The 14,373-nt window shown below is 46.0% G+C and overlaps 1 protein-coding gene across 1 annotated transcript in view; it reads right to left on the reverse strand.

Annotated features, from left to right (window-relative positions):
* The window catches only part of eno2 (enolase 2), a 43,809-nt gene that overhangs the window by 17,958 nt on the left and 11,478 nt on the right, over positions 1-14,373 (reverse strand). The window contains exon 2 of the mRNA XM_060904111.1: positions 6,931-7,016. Within this exon, the coding sequence (XP_060760094.1) occupies positions 6,931-7,015 (85 nt within the window). The 5' untranslated portion in view covers position 7,016. The remainder of the gene's footprint in view (positions 1-6,930; positions 7,017-14,373) is intronic.

A 14,373-nucleotide genomic window follows, 5' to 3' on the forward strand; every position in this document is an offset into this window, starting at 1 on the left:
CTGTATGCCAGGAATGAACGAGAAATAGACTCGCTGATCCACACCACCCGGATCTACAGCGATGACATAGGGATGTCATTCGGATTGGACAAGTGTGGCCGGATGGTCTCAAAGAGAGGCAAGATGATCCGGACTGAGGGGACTGACCTACCAGAGGGCAACATAGGTGATATCCAAGACAGCTACAAGTACCTTGGCATCCCACAGGCTAATGGAAACCATGAAGAGGCCACAAGGAAGTCAACCACAGCCAAATACCTCCAGAGAGTAAGGCAGGTCCTGAAAAGTCAGCTGAACGGTAAGAACAAGGTCCGAGCCATCAACATGTATGCACTACCAGTCATCAGATACCCCGCTGGTATCATAAACTGGCCAAAGGAGGAGATAGAAGCCACAGATATCAAGACTAGAAAGCTCCTCATCATGCATGGAGGGTTCCACCCCAAGTCCAGCACCCTGAGACTATACACTAAGCGGAAAGAGGGAGGCCGAGGGCTAGTGAGCGTCAAGACCACGGTCCAGGATGAAACATCGAAAATCCGAGAATACATCAGAAAGATGGCCCCAAAGGATGAACTGCTAAGTGAATGTCTCAGGCAGCAGAACCCTGATGAGAGTGCAGAGGAGGAGGAGGAACAGACAACCTGGAGGGACAAACCCCTACATGGCATGTACCACCGTCAGATAGAGGAAGTGGCTGATATCAAGAAATCCTACCAGTGGCTGGATAATGCAGGACTGACAGACAGTACAGAGGCACTAATCATGGCAGCACAAGAACAGGCCATAAGCACAAGAGCCATAGAGGCCAGGATCTACCAGAGTAGATCAGACCCAAGATGCAGACTGTGCAAAGAAGCCCCTGAAACAGTCCAGCATATAGTAGCAGGGTGTAAGATGCTAGCTGGATCAGCGTACAGGGAGAGGCACAACCAAGTGGCTGGGATAGTATACAGGAACATCTGCAACCAGTATGGAATAGAAGTACCCAAGTCCCAATGGGCCATACCACAGAAGGTGGCTGAGAACAACAGGGCCAAGGTTCTGTGGGACTTCAGCTTCCAGACTGACAAACAGATCCTGGCTAACCAACCGGACATAGTGGTGGTGGTGATAGATGTGGTGATCCCAGCTGACGCCAACATCAGGAAGAAGGAACATGAGAAACTTGAGAAGTATCAAGGGTTGAAAGAGCAGCTGGAACGGATGTGGAAGGTCAAGGGTTGCGTGGTCCCCGTGGTAGTGGGGGCACTTGGGGCAGTAACCCCCAAACTGGGAGAGTGGCTCCAGCAAATCCCAGGAACAACATCTGAAGCCTCAGTCCAGAAGAGCGCAGTCCTAGGAACATCGAAGATACTGCGCAGAACCCTCAAACTCCCAGGCCTCTGGTAGAGGACCCGAGCTTGAGGATGACATGGATACCACCACCCCCGCCGGGGGTGAGAAGGAGATTTATATTATATATATATATATATATATATATATATATGGGTGTATGGGGTGTCCAGGAAGAGGTAGTACCTTTAGCAGGAGGGCTCGCCATGTCCTTGTCAGGACAGCTTGTCTGTTACTGGTCCTCACCTGACACTCAGCTCTCGCCAGTGGCTCCACGTAGCTGTCGCATGCAACAGCGGCCACACCCTGGGCACTGGCCTTGGCAGGCTTGCTAAACCAGGTGAGGGTAGCCGATGGGTTCCAAACCCTCGGTGAATTAGAATTGGGCGGTGTCAGCCCCACTGCATGCGGAGACTGACTCCCGGCGGAATGAACGGAAGAGATCTCCTGAAGATCCAACGTTTGTGAAGGCGGTGGCAGCAAGCGTTGTGGAACGCCTAGAGCATGGACGCGGCATCCAAAGAAGTCCTGGTCATCCACTGCAGCCAAGGAGGCCCCCAGTTGTAACATTCCCTTGTGCCACTGGACCCTGGCTTCTGCGGCCGAGAGGGTGGGGTTGTTCCCGTGCAACAGCTTCCCCACCAAAATCCGATCACACACAGGTTATGTGCAGATCCCCCTTCCTTTCCCCAATTCCTTCCTCTCAACTTCTCCTGAAAGTCCTGCGGCGACGGGAGTGGGGCGAAGCGACAGGTAGTGGTTACTACTGGCAGTTGTAGCCTTAAACCTGCACGTAGGCGGCCTGGGACAGATGGTCGTCCTTCATTGTACCTGGGGCAGCAGTGGAGTTCGGCAGCATCCCTGGTGACTGAGCAGCCCTTTTTAGGACAGCACGGCTCACCCTAGCAAGGGAGGGGCCTAGAAAAGGTGGCCTAAACATTGCCTGCCCTAATTCACTAACTGGCCAGCATGCTGCGGCTGGCAGTTAACCCTATTAGCGGTTGAAAAGAAAAAACAAAGAAAATTATCCTTGGCACTTGGAACGTGCGCACCCTGCTAGACAGAGAGAACACAGCAAGGCCTCACAGAAAAACTGCCCTGGTAGCTAGAGAATTGGCATGATACAGGATCAACATCACCGCGCTCAGTGAAACCCGCTTTGCTGAAGAAGGAGCAATCTGCGATCCAGATGGGGGCTACACCTTCTTCTGGAAAGGAAAGGCAGAAGCTGAAGACAGACAACACGGAGTTGGATTCGCTATTCGTAACACCTTGCTACGCCAACTCCCTGATCTCCCCACCGGCATCAATGAACGGCTGATGAAAATCCGCTTCCCTGTCAGTCGCTCAAGGCACGTTACCATCATTAGTGCCTATGCCCCCACGCTCACATGCAGTGACGAGGACAAGGAGAATTTCTATGAAGCCTTGGACTCCCCCTTGAAGTCAACTCCTGCAAGCGACAAGCTAGTAGTCCTAGGAGACTTCAATGCAAGAGTTGGGACGGATCACCAGAGCTGGGAAGGAATTTTAGGCCCCCAGGGAGTCGGCAAGATGAACAGCAATGGGCTGCTGCTCCTGACTGTGTGTGCTGAGAATGGTCTCACCATCACCAACACCCTCTTTAGACTGGCCAACAAGTACAAGACCACATGGATGCATCCAAGGTCCAAACAATGGCATCTCATAGACTATGTCATTGTCCGGCGGCAGGATACACAGGACATGATGATCACAAGAGCCATGCGAGGAGCGGAGTGCTGGACTGACCATAGGCTGGTGAGGGCGATCCTCAACCTTCACATAGCCAAGGTTCATCGCAAGAAGCCCAAAACTGCTCACCCAAAATTCAACCTCACAAAGCTACTGAACCCTTCCACAAGAGAAATTTCAATCCCACCTAGACGACGCTCTGACTGCTCAAGGACCATTGACTGGCAACCCAATAGAACAATGGAACCAGTTCAAGCACACGGTGACAGAGTCAGCCAAAGCCACTCTAGGTCTGCAGAGGCGTGTCCATCAGGACTGGTTTGATGAGAACAATGCTGAAATCAACAAACTCTTAGAGGAGAAGCACAATGCCTACATCATCTGGCAGAATGACCCATCTTCCATCTCCAAGAAAGAAAGCTTCAAGCACCTCCAAAGCAAAGCCCAGAGAGAACTGCGCGCAATGCAAGACAGCTGGTGGGACAGAAAAGCTGAAAAGGTTCAACTTTACGCCGACCTAAATTACTCTACGGAGTTTTACAGTGAGCTCAAGGCCGTGTATGGACCACAGAGACCCAGCACAACCCCACTACTGTCGGCAGATGGTCAGACCTTGCTGAAAGATAAGGACAGCCTCACACAACACTGGAGGGAACATTTCTTCACCCTCCTCAACAGACCGTCCACAGTTGACCCTACAGCTTTGAACGTAATCCCAGAGAAGCCAGCGCTTGAGGAACTTGACCTGCCACCCACCCTTGAAGAAGTCACCGCCGCAGTGAAGCAGATGAACTCGGGTAAGGCGCCAGGCATGGACAGCATCCCAGTCGAGATATACAAGGCAGCCAGCCCATTGGCCCTGGACACACTCCACGAGATACTTTGAAGCATTTGGGAAGAAGAATCCATGCCACAGGACTTTCGAGATGCCATTGTTGTCTCTTTATTCAAGAACAAGGGCAGCAAATCTGACTGTGGCAATTACCGTGGCATCTCCCTCCTCTCTATCGCTGGGAAGATACTCGCCAGGGTCATCCTGAACCGCCTTGTCAGCGCCGTCTCAGAACCGTCACTGCCAGAGTCCCAGTGTGGCTTCAGACGAGGCCGCAGCACCATCGACATGATCTTCTCGGTGAGACAGGTCCAGGAAAAGTGCATCGAGCAGTGGATGGATCTTTATGCAGTCTTCATAGACCTTACGAAGGCCTTTGATACGGTGAACAGAAAAGCGCTGTGGGTCATCCTCGCCAAGCTTGGCTGCCTGAGGAAATTCACTACCATCATCCGCCTCTTCCATGACGACATGGTTGGCACTGTACTTGCTGGGGGTGACATTTCTGCTCCCTTTGAGATTTCAAACAGTGTCAAACAGGGCTGTGTCCTTGCCCTGGTCCTGTTTAACCTGTTCTTCACATGTGTGCTGAACCATGCCCTCAGAGATCTCGACAGAGACATCTACATTAAGTACAGGTTAGACAGCTCTCTGTTTGACCTGCGCTGGCTGAAGGCTAAGACCCGAACAATGGTGAGACTTGTGACAGATGCATTGTTTGCCGACGACTGTGCACTGATGGCACACACAGAAGCGGACCTCCAGTTCATCGTCAGCAAGTTTGTGGAAGCCTCCCAACTCTTCGGCCTGACAATCAGCCTAGGAAAAACAGAAGTCCTCTTCCAACCATCCCCAGGCCCTGCTGTGCACCCTCCCCCCACCATCTCTATTGGAGGTACTGCACTGAAGAACGTTGAGAACTTCAAATACCTCGGGAGCATTATATCCAGCAACGGCTCCCTCGACAAGGAAATCTCTGCCAGGATCAGTAAAGCCAGTCAGGCTCTTGGTCACCTTCGATCTCATGTGATGAGTCACAAAAGCATCAGGCTCGAGACAAAAATCAAAGTGTACAAAGCTGTCGTGATCACAAGTCTCCTCTACGGCTGTGAGACCTGGACACTGTACAGGAAACAAATCAAACAGCTTGAATGTTTTCACATGAGATCCCTATGGTCGATCATGGCATCAAGTGGCAAGACCGAGTGACGAACCTCGAAGTCCTGGACACAGCAGACCTAGTTAGCATAGAAACTATGGTCTTGAAGGCTCAACTCCGCTGGACTGGTCACGTCATTCACATGGAGCCTTACAGACTGCCTCGCCACCTACTCTATGGAGAGCTGAGGTAGGGCCACAGACCCAGGGGCTGACCGAGAAAACGGTACAAAGACTGCATCAAAGACAGCCTGAAACATGTCGGCATCCCTGCAAAAGACCTTGAGGCTTGTGCACAAGACAGATCAGCATGGCGTAGTCAAATCCGGCAGGCCCAGGACAACTTTGAAAGCAGTCGCCGTGACTACATCACCCAAGCAAGAGAAAGAAGAAAGGCCTCAACATCCTCCCTTCCTGCAGCAGCCACGTTCCAATGCCCTTACTGCCCACGAGTGTGTGCCTCCAGAATTGGTCTCTTCAGCCACACCCGTGCCCACGAAAGGAGGCCCACTGCACATTGACATTGTCGGATCGACAGTCTACCAAAGATATATATATATATATAAAACTTACATATACAGATTTCATCAATACATAAAGTGGTAAATATGCAATTGTGGATCTTCAGTTGCAGTATTTGTACATACAGGACACTTTTTCCATGGAATAAAAACATGCTCTATTCCCTTCTAGCGGGTTTCATTTATTTGGTTTGATAGCATGCAATATTGTTATCATATCACTTATGCTCCATGTATTACACCACTCTACCCAATGGAGAATGAGCATGCAATATTGTTACAGTATTGCCCATTGTCAAGATAACAGGACAACACACATCGGAGCGCAAATATCCAATGAGAAACTTTTCTGCTGTGCGTGCGCAATCATTTCTGTTTTTGTTGGGAAAGAGAAAGACAAGAACACCCAAAAGGCTACCAAAACTTCATTAGATATTCTTCACGCATATTTACAAGAGAAAAACATACCAACAGACATGGAAAAACTGGAAGAGAGACAAAAAGACATAAAACTTCTGCGCTAGTGAGCAACTGCGACAATTTGTAAACAACCATGGCAGCCAGGTTTGCTTCCTTAAATACGGAAGATTTTGAGAGAATTTTGGCTGCCAGGTCACTCTGTTGTGTGTAGTTGTTGATGTTGATTTTAAAAGTAACTAAGTAAATTACACAGGGAAATGAATACTTAAGTCTGAATGCAAGCGTACAGCATGGAAGAAGAGTCTGGAGACAGAAATCTTACTTTTTCGGTCGTTAGCCTGTGCTACTTGCTCTGGATAGCACTGGCTTGACCACTTTATTAGCATTCACTAACACTACTGATGAATGCTACACCGACTGGAAGGAGATTGCACTGCTGCGCTAACAGTACCGAGTCACGGGTAAGCTAGCGTTGGCCTTCGAGTATGCTGATATGAAGAGTATGTATGTATAATAATAATAATAATGGCTTTTTTCGTGGTATATCAGATATATTCCATTCTGCTAGTTGTCTTCGACTCATTCAATATCATGCTAGCCGAAAGGAATATATCTGATATACCACTCAAAGCCAGTCAATATTATTTAGATATCTTGCACCCAAGAACAACTCCTGAAAATTTCATGCATCGAGCTTAAATAGTTCAAAAATTATAGCTTATGGAAGTTCACAGTTTTTTCTATAGCACTCTTTTTTGCAATAAAATTTCAAGCAATGCCCCTATATCTCAAAAACTAACAAAGATGTAAGGTTGAAATTTTGCACACTGTTTACTGGGACTAATTAGATTAATATTTGAAAGTATGCAGCAAATCTGGAATGAGTCAGGCAGGAACATTTTCTGAAATCTGGTGATTTGTAGCAGATTTACCCAACAGACGATCAGTCACCTTTTTCAGTCCTCAGGTCCACCTCAACTGTAGGGTTTCCCCGAGAGTCCAAGATCTCCCTGGCAATGATGCTTACGATGGACATCCTATAGGAAAAGCAAACAAACAATAAATTAGACAGACACACAGTTTTTTAATCTAGCCAAGGAATAGGTAAGTTAATCAAGAAATGTTATTAAATCTTTACAGAAATTGTTTGCAATTACTTTATTTTATACAGAAGGCTAAGAAGTAGGTTGCATTAATTGCAAACCTATTCAGGCTTACCAGCCAAATTGAATAAAAGGGCAGTGAAAGACTAGCCAACTTTAAAGACATGACAAACCACAATCTCCTTAACACCTACAGCGATCCACACAGAACACATGACTTGGGCAACTGCAGCACCTTAATTCATCTGCCGGGACTGACAGTTGGCAGTTCCACAGCAGGGTACCCAGCTGGAAGGAGGTCCAGGAAATAATCTGGCTCTGCACCAGGACCAAGAAGCAAACCCTACAAGTTGTCCAAGAGGTGCCCACAACTAAGAGCTCTCTGGAGGACAGTAAATGTCACTGAACGTTGGAGATGCATAGAGGGTGCTTGAATCCCAAAGGAGGAGAATCAAAAAGGCCATTGACCAGAGAATGGGATAATCACTACATGCACCATTTCAGTGCCCTTTTCACATTGCCCACACCTATGCTAGTCAAATCAGCAGCAGTGTTAAAAGTGCTGAGTATAGAGGATCCATTATCAAATATGGCATTCAGGAACCGCCACTTCAGAGCCTTCATGGATGACTTGACAACTAATGTATATTGTTCCTACTCATCAGGTGACATTGGGCATACCTAACAACCTGTGTTTTCTCTCTCTCTTTTTCTCCCCCCCACCCCTCCCTCTGTCTGTCCCTCTGAGGTACATTTCAATCCTGAGATTGAGATGCTGACCTCTTCTGCTCCTTGGACCTGCCTGATCCATCCTGGTGCCCTATGTCTGGCTGGAGTCTCATCACATTGCTCCTGTGGAGGACGGCCCCATATGGACAATTGAAAATCACACTTGGCAGATGCTCTGGACACTTACGGTAATGCTTTTATTGCTGAGGACTACAGTTGATTTGCTAACTTTAGGACTGCAGTTGCCATGAATAGTTTTGCACTCAAGTTTCCATCAATGAAGAGTTTATAACATCAACGAAACAGACAAGTTAAAACTGTTAAAAATGTTATAATCACGTCTGTTATCACCCAAATGAGGATGGGTTCCCTTTTGAGTCTGGCTCCTCTTGAGGTTTCTTCCTCATGTCGTCTGAGGGAGATTTTCCTTGCCACTGTCGCCATAGGCTTGCTCATTGGGGATAGATTAGGGATAAAATTAGCTCATGTATAAACTCATTAAAATTTTGTAAAGCTGCTTTGTGACAATATCTATTGTTAAAAGCACTATAAACATAAACTTGACAACTACATCAGTGCCAGGGGACAAATGTGCTTCCAGCCTGCTACATCAAGGTCTCTGGTAATGAAAAAAAGGGGAGTTGGTCGACAAGCTGTGCTTCTCTATGGGTGGAACTTCAATTCCCACCTCTAGGAAACCAGTTAAGAACTTGGGAAAGACTTACAACTGCTCCATGACAGATACTGCATCTATCCAACACTCCAGCCAGAAGGTGAAGTGTACCAAGGAAATTCAAAGCATAGAATCTTACTACTATAAAGGCCTACTTTTTACATTCAAGAGGTTCGAGAAAAAGATAAGCCACTATCTCTAGAGTTTGATACAGCACCCTTGTAGCTTTAGCAACATTGGTCGTTATGGGCATAACAACAAACTGTCACTCCTGTCAAACAGATTCATGACTACCATTGCAAAAAGATGCTGCAGTACAGGAAGTCCAATGAATTGAAGAATTCACTGTGACATTGGAGTGAAGACCAACAGAAAGTGGAGAGCAATGGGCACAGTTGAGCTGGCAGACTCATGGATGAAGCACAAAGTGCAGGTTTGATCAGTTGCATCTGCCTGAGTACCATTTCAGCTCCTCATTACAATAAAGCAAAATACAAGAGGAGCAAGCTCATCCAGGAGGAGGTGCAAGCAGGGCTGGAGGAAGACTAAGCTGCAGGATAGCAAGGATGAGATGGAAGCATGTGTTTGATAAGATCACCTGCTCTGAGCTCTGGTCAGTTAATACATGTATGCTGGAACACATTCAGTTGCTACCTGAAGGCTCTGAGAGAGGGACGATATGACTGGCATCACAACCAGGTGGTAGCTGAAACCATCTCAAACAGCATTAGCCATAGCAAACACCTCCATCCAGCAAGACAGACCATTGTTTTCAGACCAAGGGGAAGAGCAAATCCTCAGTGAGAGTCAGCAGCTGGTAACAACAAAGGACTGGCAAGTGGAACTGGGCAAACAACTCAAGTTACAAGAAGACTTTGTGATGATCAGCCTTAGACCAGATAACATTCTGGTGTCTGGAAGATCTAGGTGGTCATGCTAGAGCTGAGTGTCCCATGGGAAGAAACTATAGAGTAGGCCAAGAAGCAGAAGAGCAAAAATGATCTTGACTTTGGTCCAGGATGCCACAGGTAGGGTTCATGTGCTCAGTGCATGCCTGTTGATGTGGGTTATAGAGCAGATGTATTCAAATGCCCCCCCCATGAGGTCCACTTCCCAATTTTTTGAAGAACTTGCTCCTGTGCCGGTTGGAAGAGGGCAAAACAAACACCAACATTTTAATCACTGTCCATTTATTACCCATTTCCATTTACCTTGACAAAAAGTGAGAGCACTGAATCAATACCTCTTTCGAGCACCACAAAGACAGAACAAAATTGCTCACTTGAGATTGGGGAAAGGTTGGGGTTCCAGAGAGTATCAATTAATACTGAAAAATTCTAAACACTTGTGCAAATGTTATGTAGCTCATTTGCCATTTTTGTTATGAAAAAAAGACTGTGGCAAACTGTGGACTGCAACACTACTTGAACATAAGTCTGATTCTGATCAGCCTGGCTAGGTTACCTTGGAGAGGGTGTCTGACGAAAGACTGAAAATATTTGAAAGACCTGAAACACCTGATGAGCCCAGGTTCCATCACTGACCATGTGTCCAAGTGCATCAGAAAACGTACAGTGGCATCCAAAAATCCAAGCGCAAAGTTGACATGGTCAATCTCACACATTTGCTTACATTTAAATAATAATCTAGAAATAGTGCTGAATCTTAAATTTTTAAGATATTGCATTAGATGTGATTTACTTCCTGTTTTCCCGAGTTGTTTGTTTGCAAAGAGTCTTTCTTCTGCGACTGCTGGCATTAATCACAAATCTTTTTAGCTTCTCTACAAATAATTTTCCAGTATCTTTCATTTTTGATTGTACTTTCACTTTCCCTTTTTCCACATTTTAAATTTTTCAGAAGAACGCCAAGACTGGAAGAAGTTTTTTTCCTCCTGTGCAATGACTGCAAGTGGAAGCCATCCACAACAGATCTGCTTTAATATCAACAGAACTTCGATTAAGGTACATGAATCCTTTCATCATGGTACACCTTCAGCTTGTTCAGTGTGCTGAGTGCAAGCTGTTTAGTCATTCTTCCTCTGTCACTAGTGATAGCTTCATTTGTGATGAGTGCAGATTAGTTAGTTCTCTGACGGAGAAGACTGCAGCTTTAGAGGTTCACATCCAGGCTCTAGAGAGGGTTAGTGAGAATGAGAACAGTATAGTTTCTGCAGGAGAAAGTCTGGATGCCCCAGGTGAAGTTAGCAATCCCCCAACTCCGGATTAGGTACCTCACAGTGGGGCGAATCGGTGACGACTCAGCGGCATAAATATAGAGGCAAAGTTACCGCTGAGGCTCGCCCATGGGAGCACCACTCCTCTCCTCTCTGCTTTGCATGTTGAACAGGTTTGCTCTCCTCAGGTGACGCACCCACTGAGAAACCTGAAAGAGCTCTGGTTATAGGAGGCTATCATACAGCACATGAAATTAGCTAAGCCTTAGGGGCACCAGCAGCTTTAGTCAGGTGTATACCAGGAGCCAGGGCACTGGACATAGCAGGTGATCTTAGGGTCCTTGGCAAGCACAGGTTCTCAAAGATAGTTATCCACGTAGGAGCTAATGATGTACAGCTTCATCAGTCCGAGGTAACTAAGAGTAACTTTGTAGAGGTGTTTAAATTAGCGAAGGCGATGTCCAATGCTGTAGTATGCTCTGGCTCCATCCCAATGCAGTGTGGTGATGTAGTTTACAGCAGGTTATGGTCGCGGAACTGCTGGCTGTCCAGGTGGTGCTCTAAAAACAGTGTGGGCTTTATAGATAATTGGACTAATTTTGAGGGCACTGGTGGCCTGTTAGGGCAGGATGGGATCCATCCCACTCAGTAAGGTGCTGTTCTCATTTATTGCAGCATAGCTCAGGAGTCATCACTCAGGTTCCACTACATCGAGACTGTGTCTGTTCCCCGAGCTCAACAAAAAAGTAGAAATACTCAAGAGTTTGTTCCAGTAACCTAATCAATATAAAATTGGATCATACTGACTGTACAGTCACTGCCAGCACCTTTGATCTAAAGGTAGGACGATTAAATATTAGATCTCTTACATCTAAAGTAATAATTGTTAATGAACTTATTACTGATCAGGAGTTTAAGGCACTGTCTTTAACAGAAACATGGATTAAGCCAAATGAATATATAGCATTAAACGAAGCTAGTCCTCCTGAATACAATTATATACACCAGCCTCGTCTAACTGGCAGAGGAGGCGGCGTTGTGGTTATTTATAATGATTATCGAGGTGGAACACAAAAACCTGGTTATAAATTCAATACGTTTGACGTTCTTTATACTAAGACCCCGTCCACACGTAGCCGGGTATCTGCTAAATCGAAGATATTTTTCTACGTTTTGGCCTGTCATCCACATGAAAACACATCAAAAACGAATATTTAAAAAAACTCCGGGCAAAGTGAAGATTTTTGAAAACTCCGTGTATGCCTTTTCATGTAGACAGAGATAACCGGAGTTTTGCGTTTTAGAACGTCACAATCTGCGCCAAAAAAATGACAACAAATCTGCCCTGACGTCAAACGTGCGACCTTTGTTTACTGCAGAAGCCAGATTAAGCATGGACTTAAGCTAGCCGCACACCACGGCGATCCACGCGGTACCGAACCGACCCATTTCAGAGCCGACTCCCGACAGGGCACGCACATATCCCCCGACTGTTGACGAGTGCAGTCGCGATTGAAGCGACACGTGACAACTTAATAGCTTTGTGATTGGCTATTGGATATAGTTACTGTTAAATCCAACACTTGAAGATGCTACAGGCTGAATTACAAATGACACAACATGGAATATGTAGCGCACTATCTAGGCTGCATGAGCTAGTATTTCCAACCTTAAATAGTGCACTTATATAGGGGAGTTAAAGCGATTTGGAATTCAGCCACACAACTTGAGCAGAGTGGCTTTCCAGCCCACTGTGTCTATGGATAAAGCTTCAGTCTATGGAATTACAGTATATACCTGCATTACGTGCTACCAACACGTATTTCTTGCGCTAGAAATTGTGTTTAATGATGTCACGTGTTATATGCGAAAGATATGATTGGCTATTGCTAGCGACTCTCGCCGATCAGTCTGGCTCCCGATTAGTTTTTCGAATCGGCTGTGAGATGAGTCGGTACCATCGAAAACTAGTCTTTACGCCTGACTCGCGACTTCAGTTGGCTCGGTACGCTGAGAATCGGCGTAGTGTGCGGCTAGCTAAAGAGTAATGGATCGGAGTAGTGCCTTGAAAGCGTTAATTATTGTGCAGGTGCTATTTACATGTTTAATTTTAGAAGCCCAACTACTGCTCCAAGAGCACAGGCGATGTGATTAGGGGGTAGGATTTGGGGAAATAATGCCATCTACAGGTTTGGAATGCTTATGAATGTGATTGAAAACGCAGATGTTCGGTTATGTGTGGAAGGGATTTTTTTCGAAGACGAGGTAGTGTGGATAAAACATTTTTATAAACGGAGGGGGGGGGGGGGGGGGGGGGGGAATGTTCGGTTTTAAAAATACCCGGCTACGTGTGTACATGGCATAATATACAGTGGTGCTTGAAAGTTTGTGAACCCTTTAGAATTTTCTATATTTCTGCATAAATATGACCTAAAACATCAGATTTTCACACAAGTCCTAAAAGTAGATAAAGAGAACCCAGTTAAACAAATGAGACAAAAATATTATACTTGGTCATTTATTTATTGAGGAAAATGATCCAATATTACATATCTGTGAGTGGCAAAAGTATGTGAACCTTTGCTTTCAGTATCTGGTGTGACCCCCTTGTGCAGCAATAACTGCAACTAAACGTTTGCGGTAACTGTTGATCAGTCCTGCACACCGGCTTGGAGGAATTTTAGCCCGTTCCTCCGTACAGAATAGCTTCAACTCTGGGATGTTGGTGGGTTTCCTCACATGAACTGCTCGCTTCAGGTCCTTCCACAACATTTCCATTGGATTAAGGTCAGGACTTTGACTTGGCCATTCCAAAACATTAACTTTATTCTACTTTAACACTCTGAGGTCCTGGGCCTGTCAGACACACTGTGGCAGTCTGATAAACCTTGACATTTTTAAGTATTTCATCTAACTAAAAACATCCATGCAAAAGTGACACACAAGTTATATTCTGGACACCCTCAGCAATAATACATTAATATGAGAGTAAAGTGAATGTAATGAAATTTGTTTTTATTTAAATTAAGTGCAAACACAACCTTACAAAAAACTATTTTCAGTCTTCAAACCTTGTAAAAAAACACTATAAATATATCTGTACAAGACTTTTGAAGTCTGAACCTTGTAGACATAGGTGTGGGCTACATAAAAGTAAGAACAGCATTCAGAAATGTTATGTAGTTTCAATACTAATTGTAGAAACTTCAGACTACCTATGTTTTCTCCAAAGTCAGTTGCCCTTTCAAATGAATATTGATGAGGTAGGTGTACAGTGGTGCTTGAAAGTTTGTGAACCCTTTAGAATTTTCTATATTTCTGCATAAATATGACCTAAAACGTCATCAGATTTTCACACAAGTCCTATAAGTAGATGAAGAGAACCCAGTTAAACACTGCTGAAAACATATCTCTCTCCCTTCTCTAACGGATATTTATAACTCCCGCCTCACCCACAAAGCCATCAGGATTGCAGGTGACCCCACCCACCCATCTCACAGCCTCTTCAGTCTGCTGCCGTCGGGGAGGAGACTGCGGAGTCTCCGGGCCAAAACCAGCAGGCTCAAGGACAGTTTCTTTCACCAGGCAGTCAGGAGGCTCAACTCCCTCCCCCCCTCTGCCCCTCCTCCCCCCTCTGCCCCTCCTCCCCCCTCTGCCCCCTGCCACAGTTTCTGCTCGCACCCCCCCCCCCCCCCCCCCCCCCCTTCAGCATC

Source organism: Neoarius graeffei, chromosome 22, assembly GCF_027579695.1.
Source record: "Neoarius graeffei isolate fNeoGra1 chromosome 22, fNeoGra1.pri, whole genome shotgun sequence".
Classification (NCBI taxonomy): domain Eukaryota; kingdom Metazoa; phylum Chordata; class Actinopteri; order Siluriformes; family Ariidae; genus Neoarius; species Neoarius graeffei.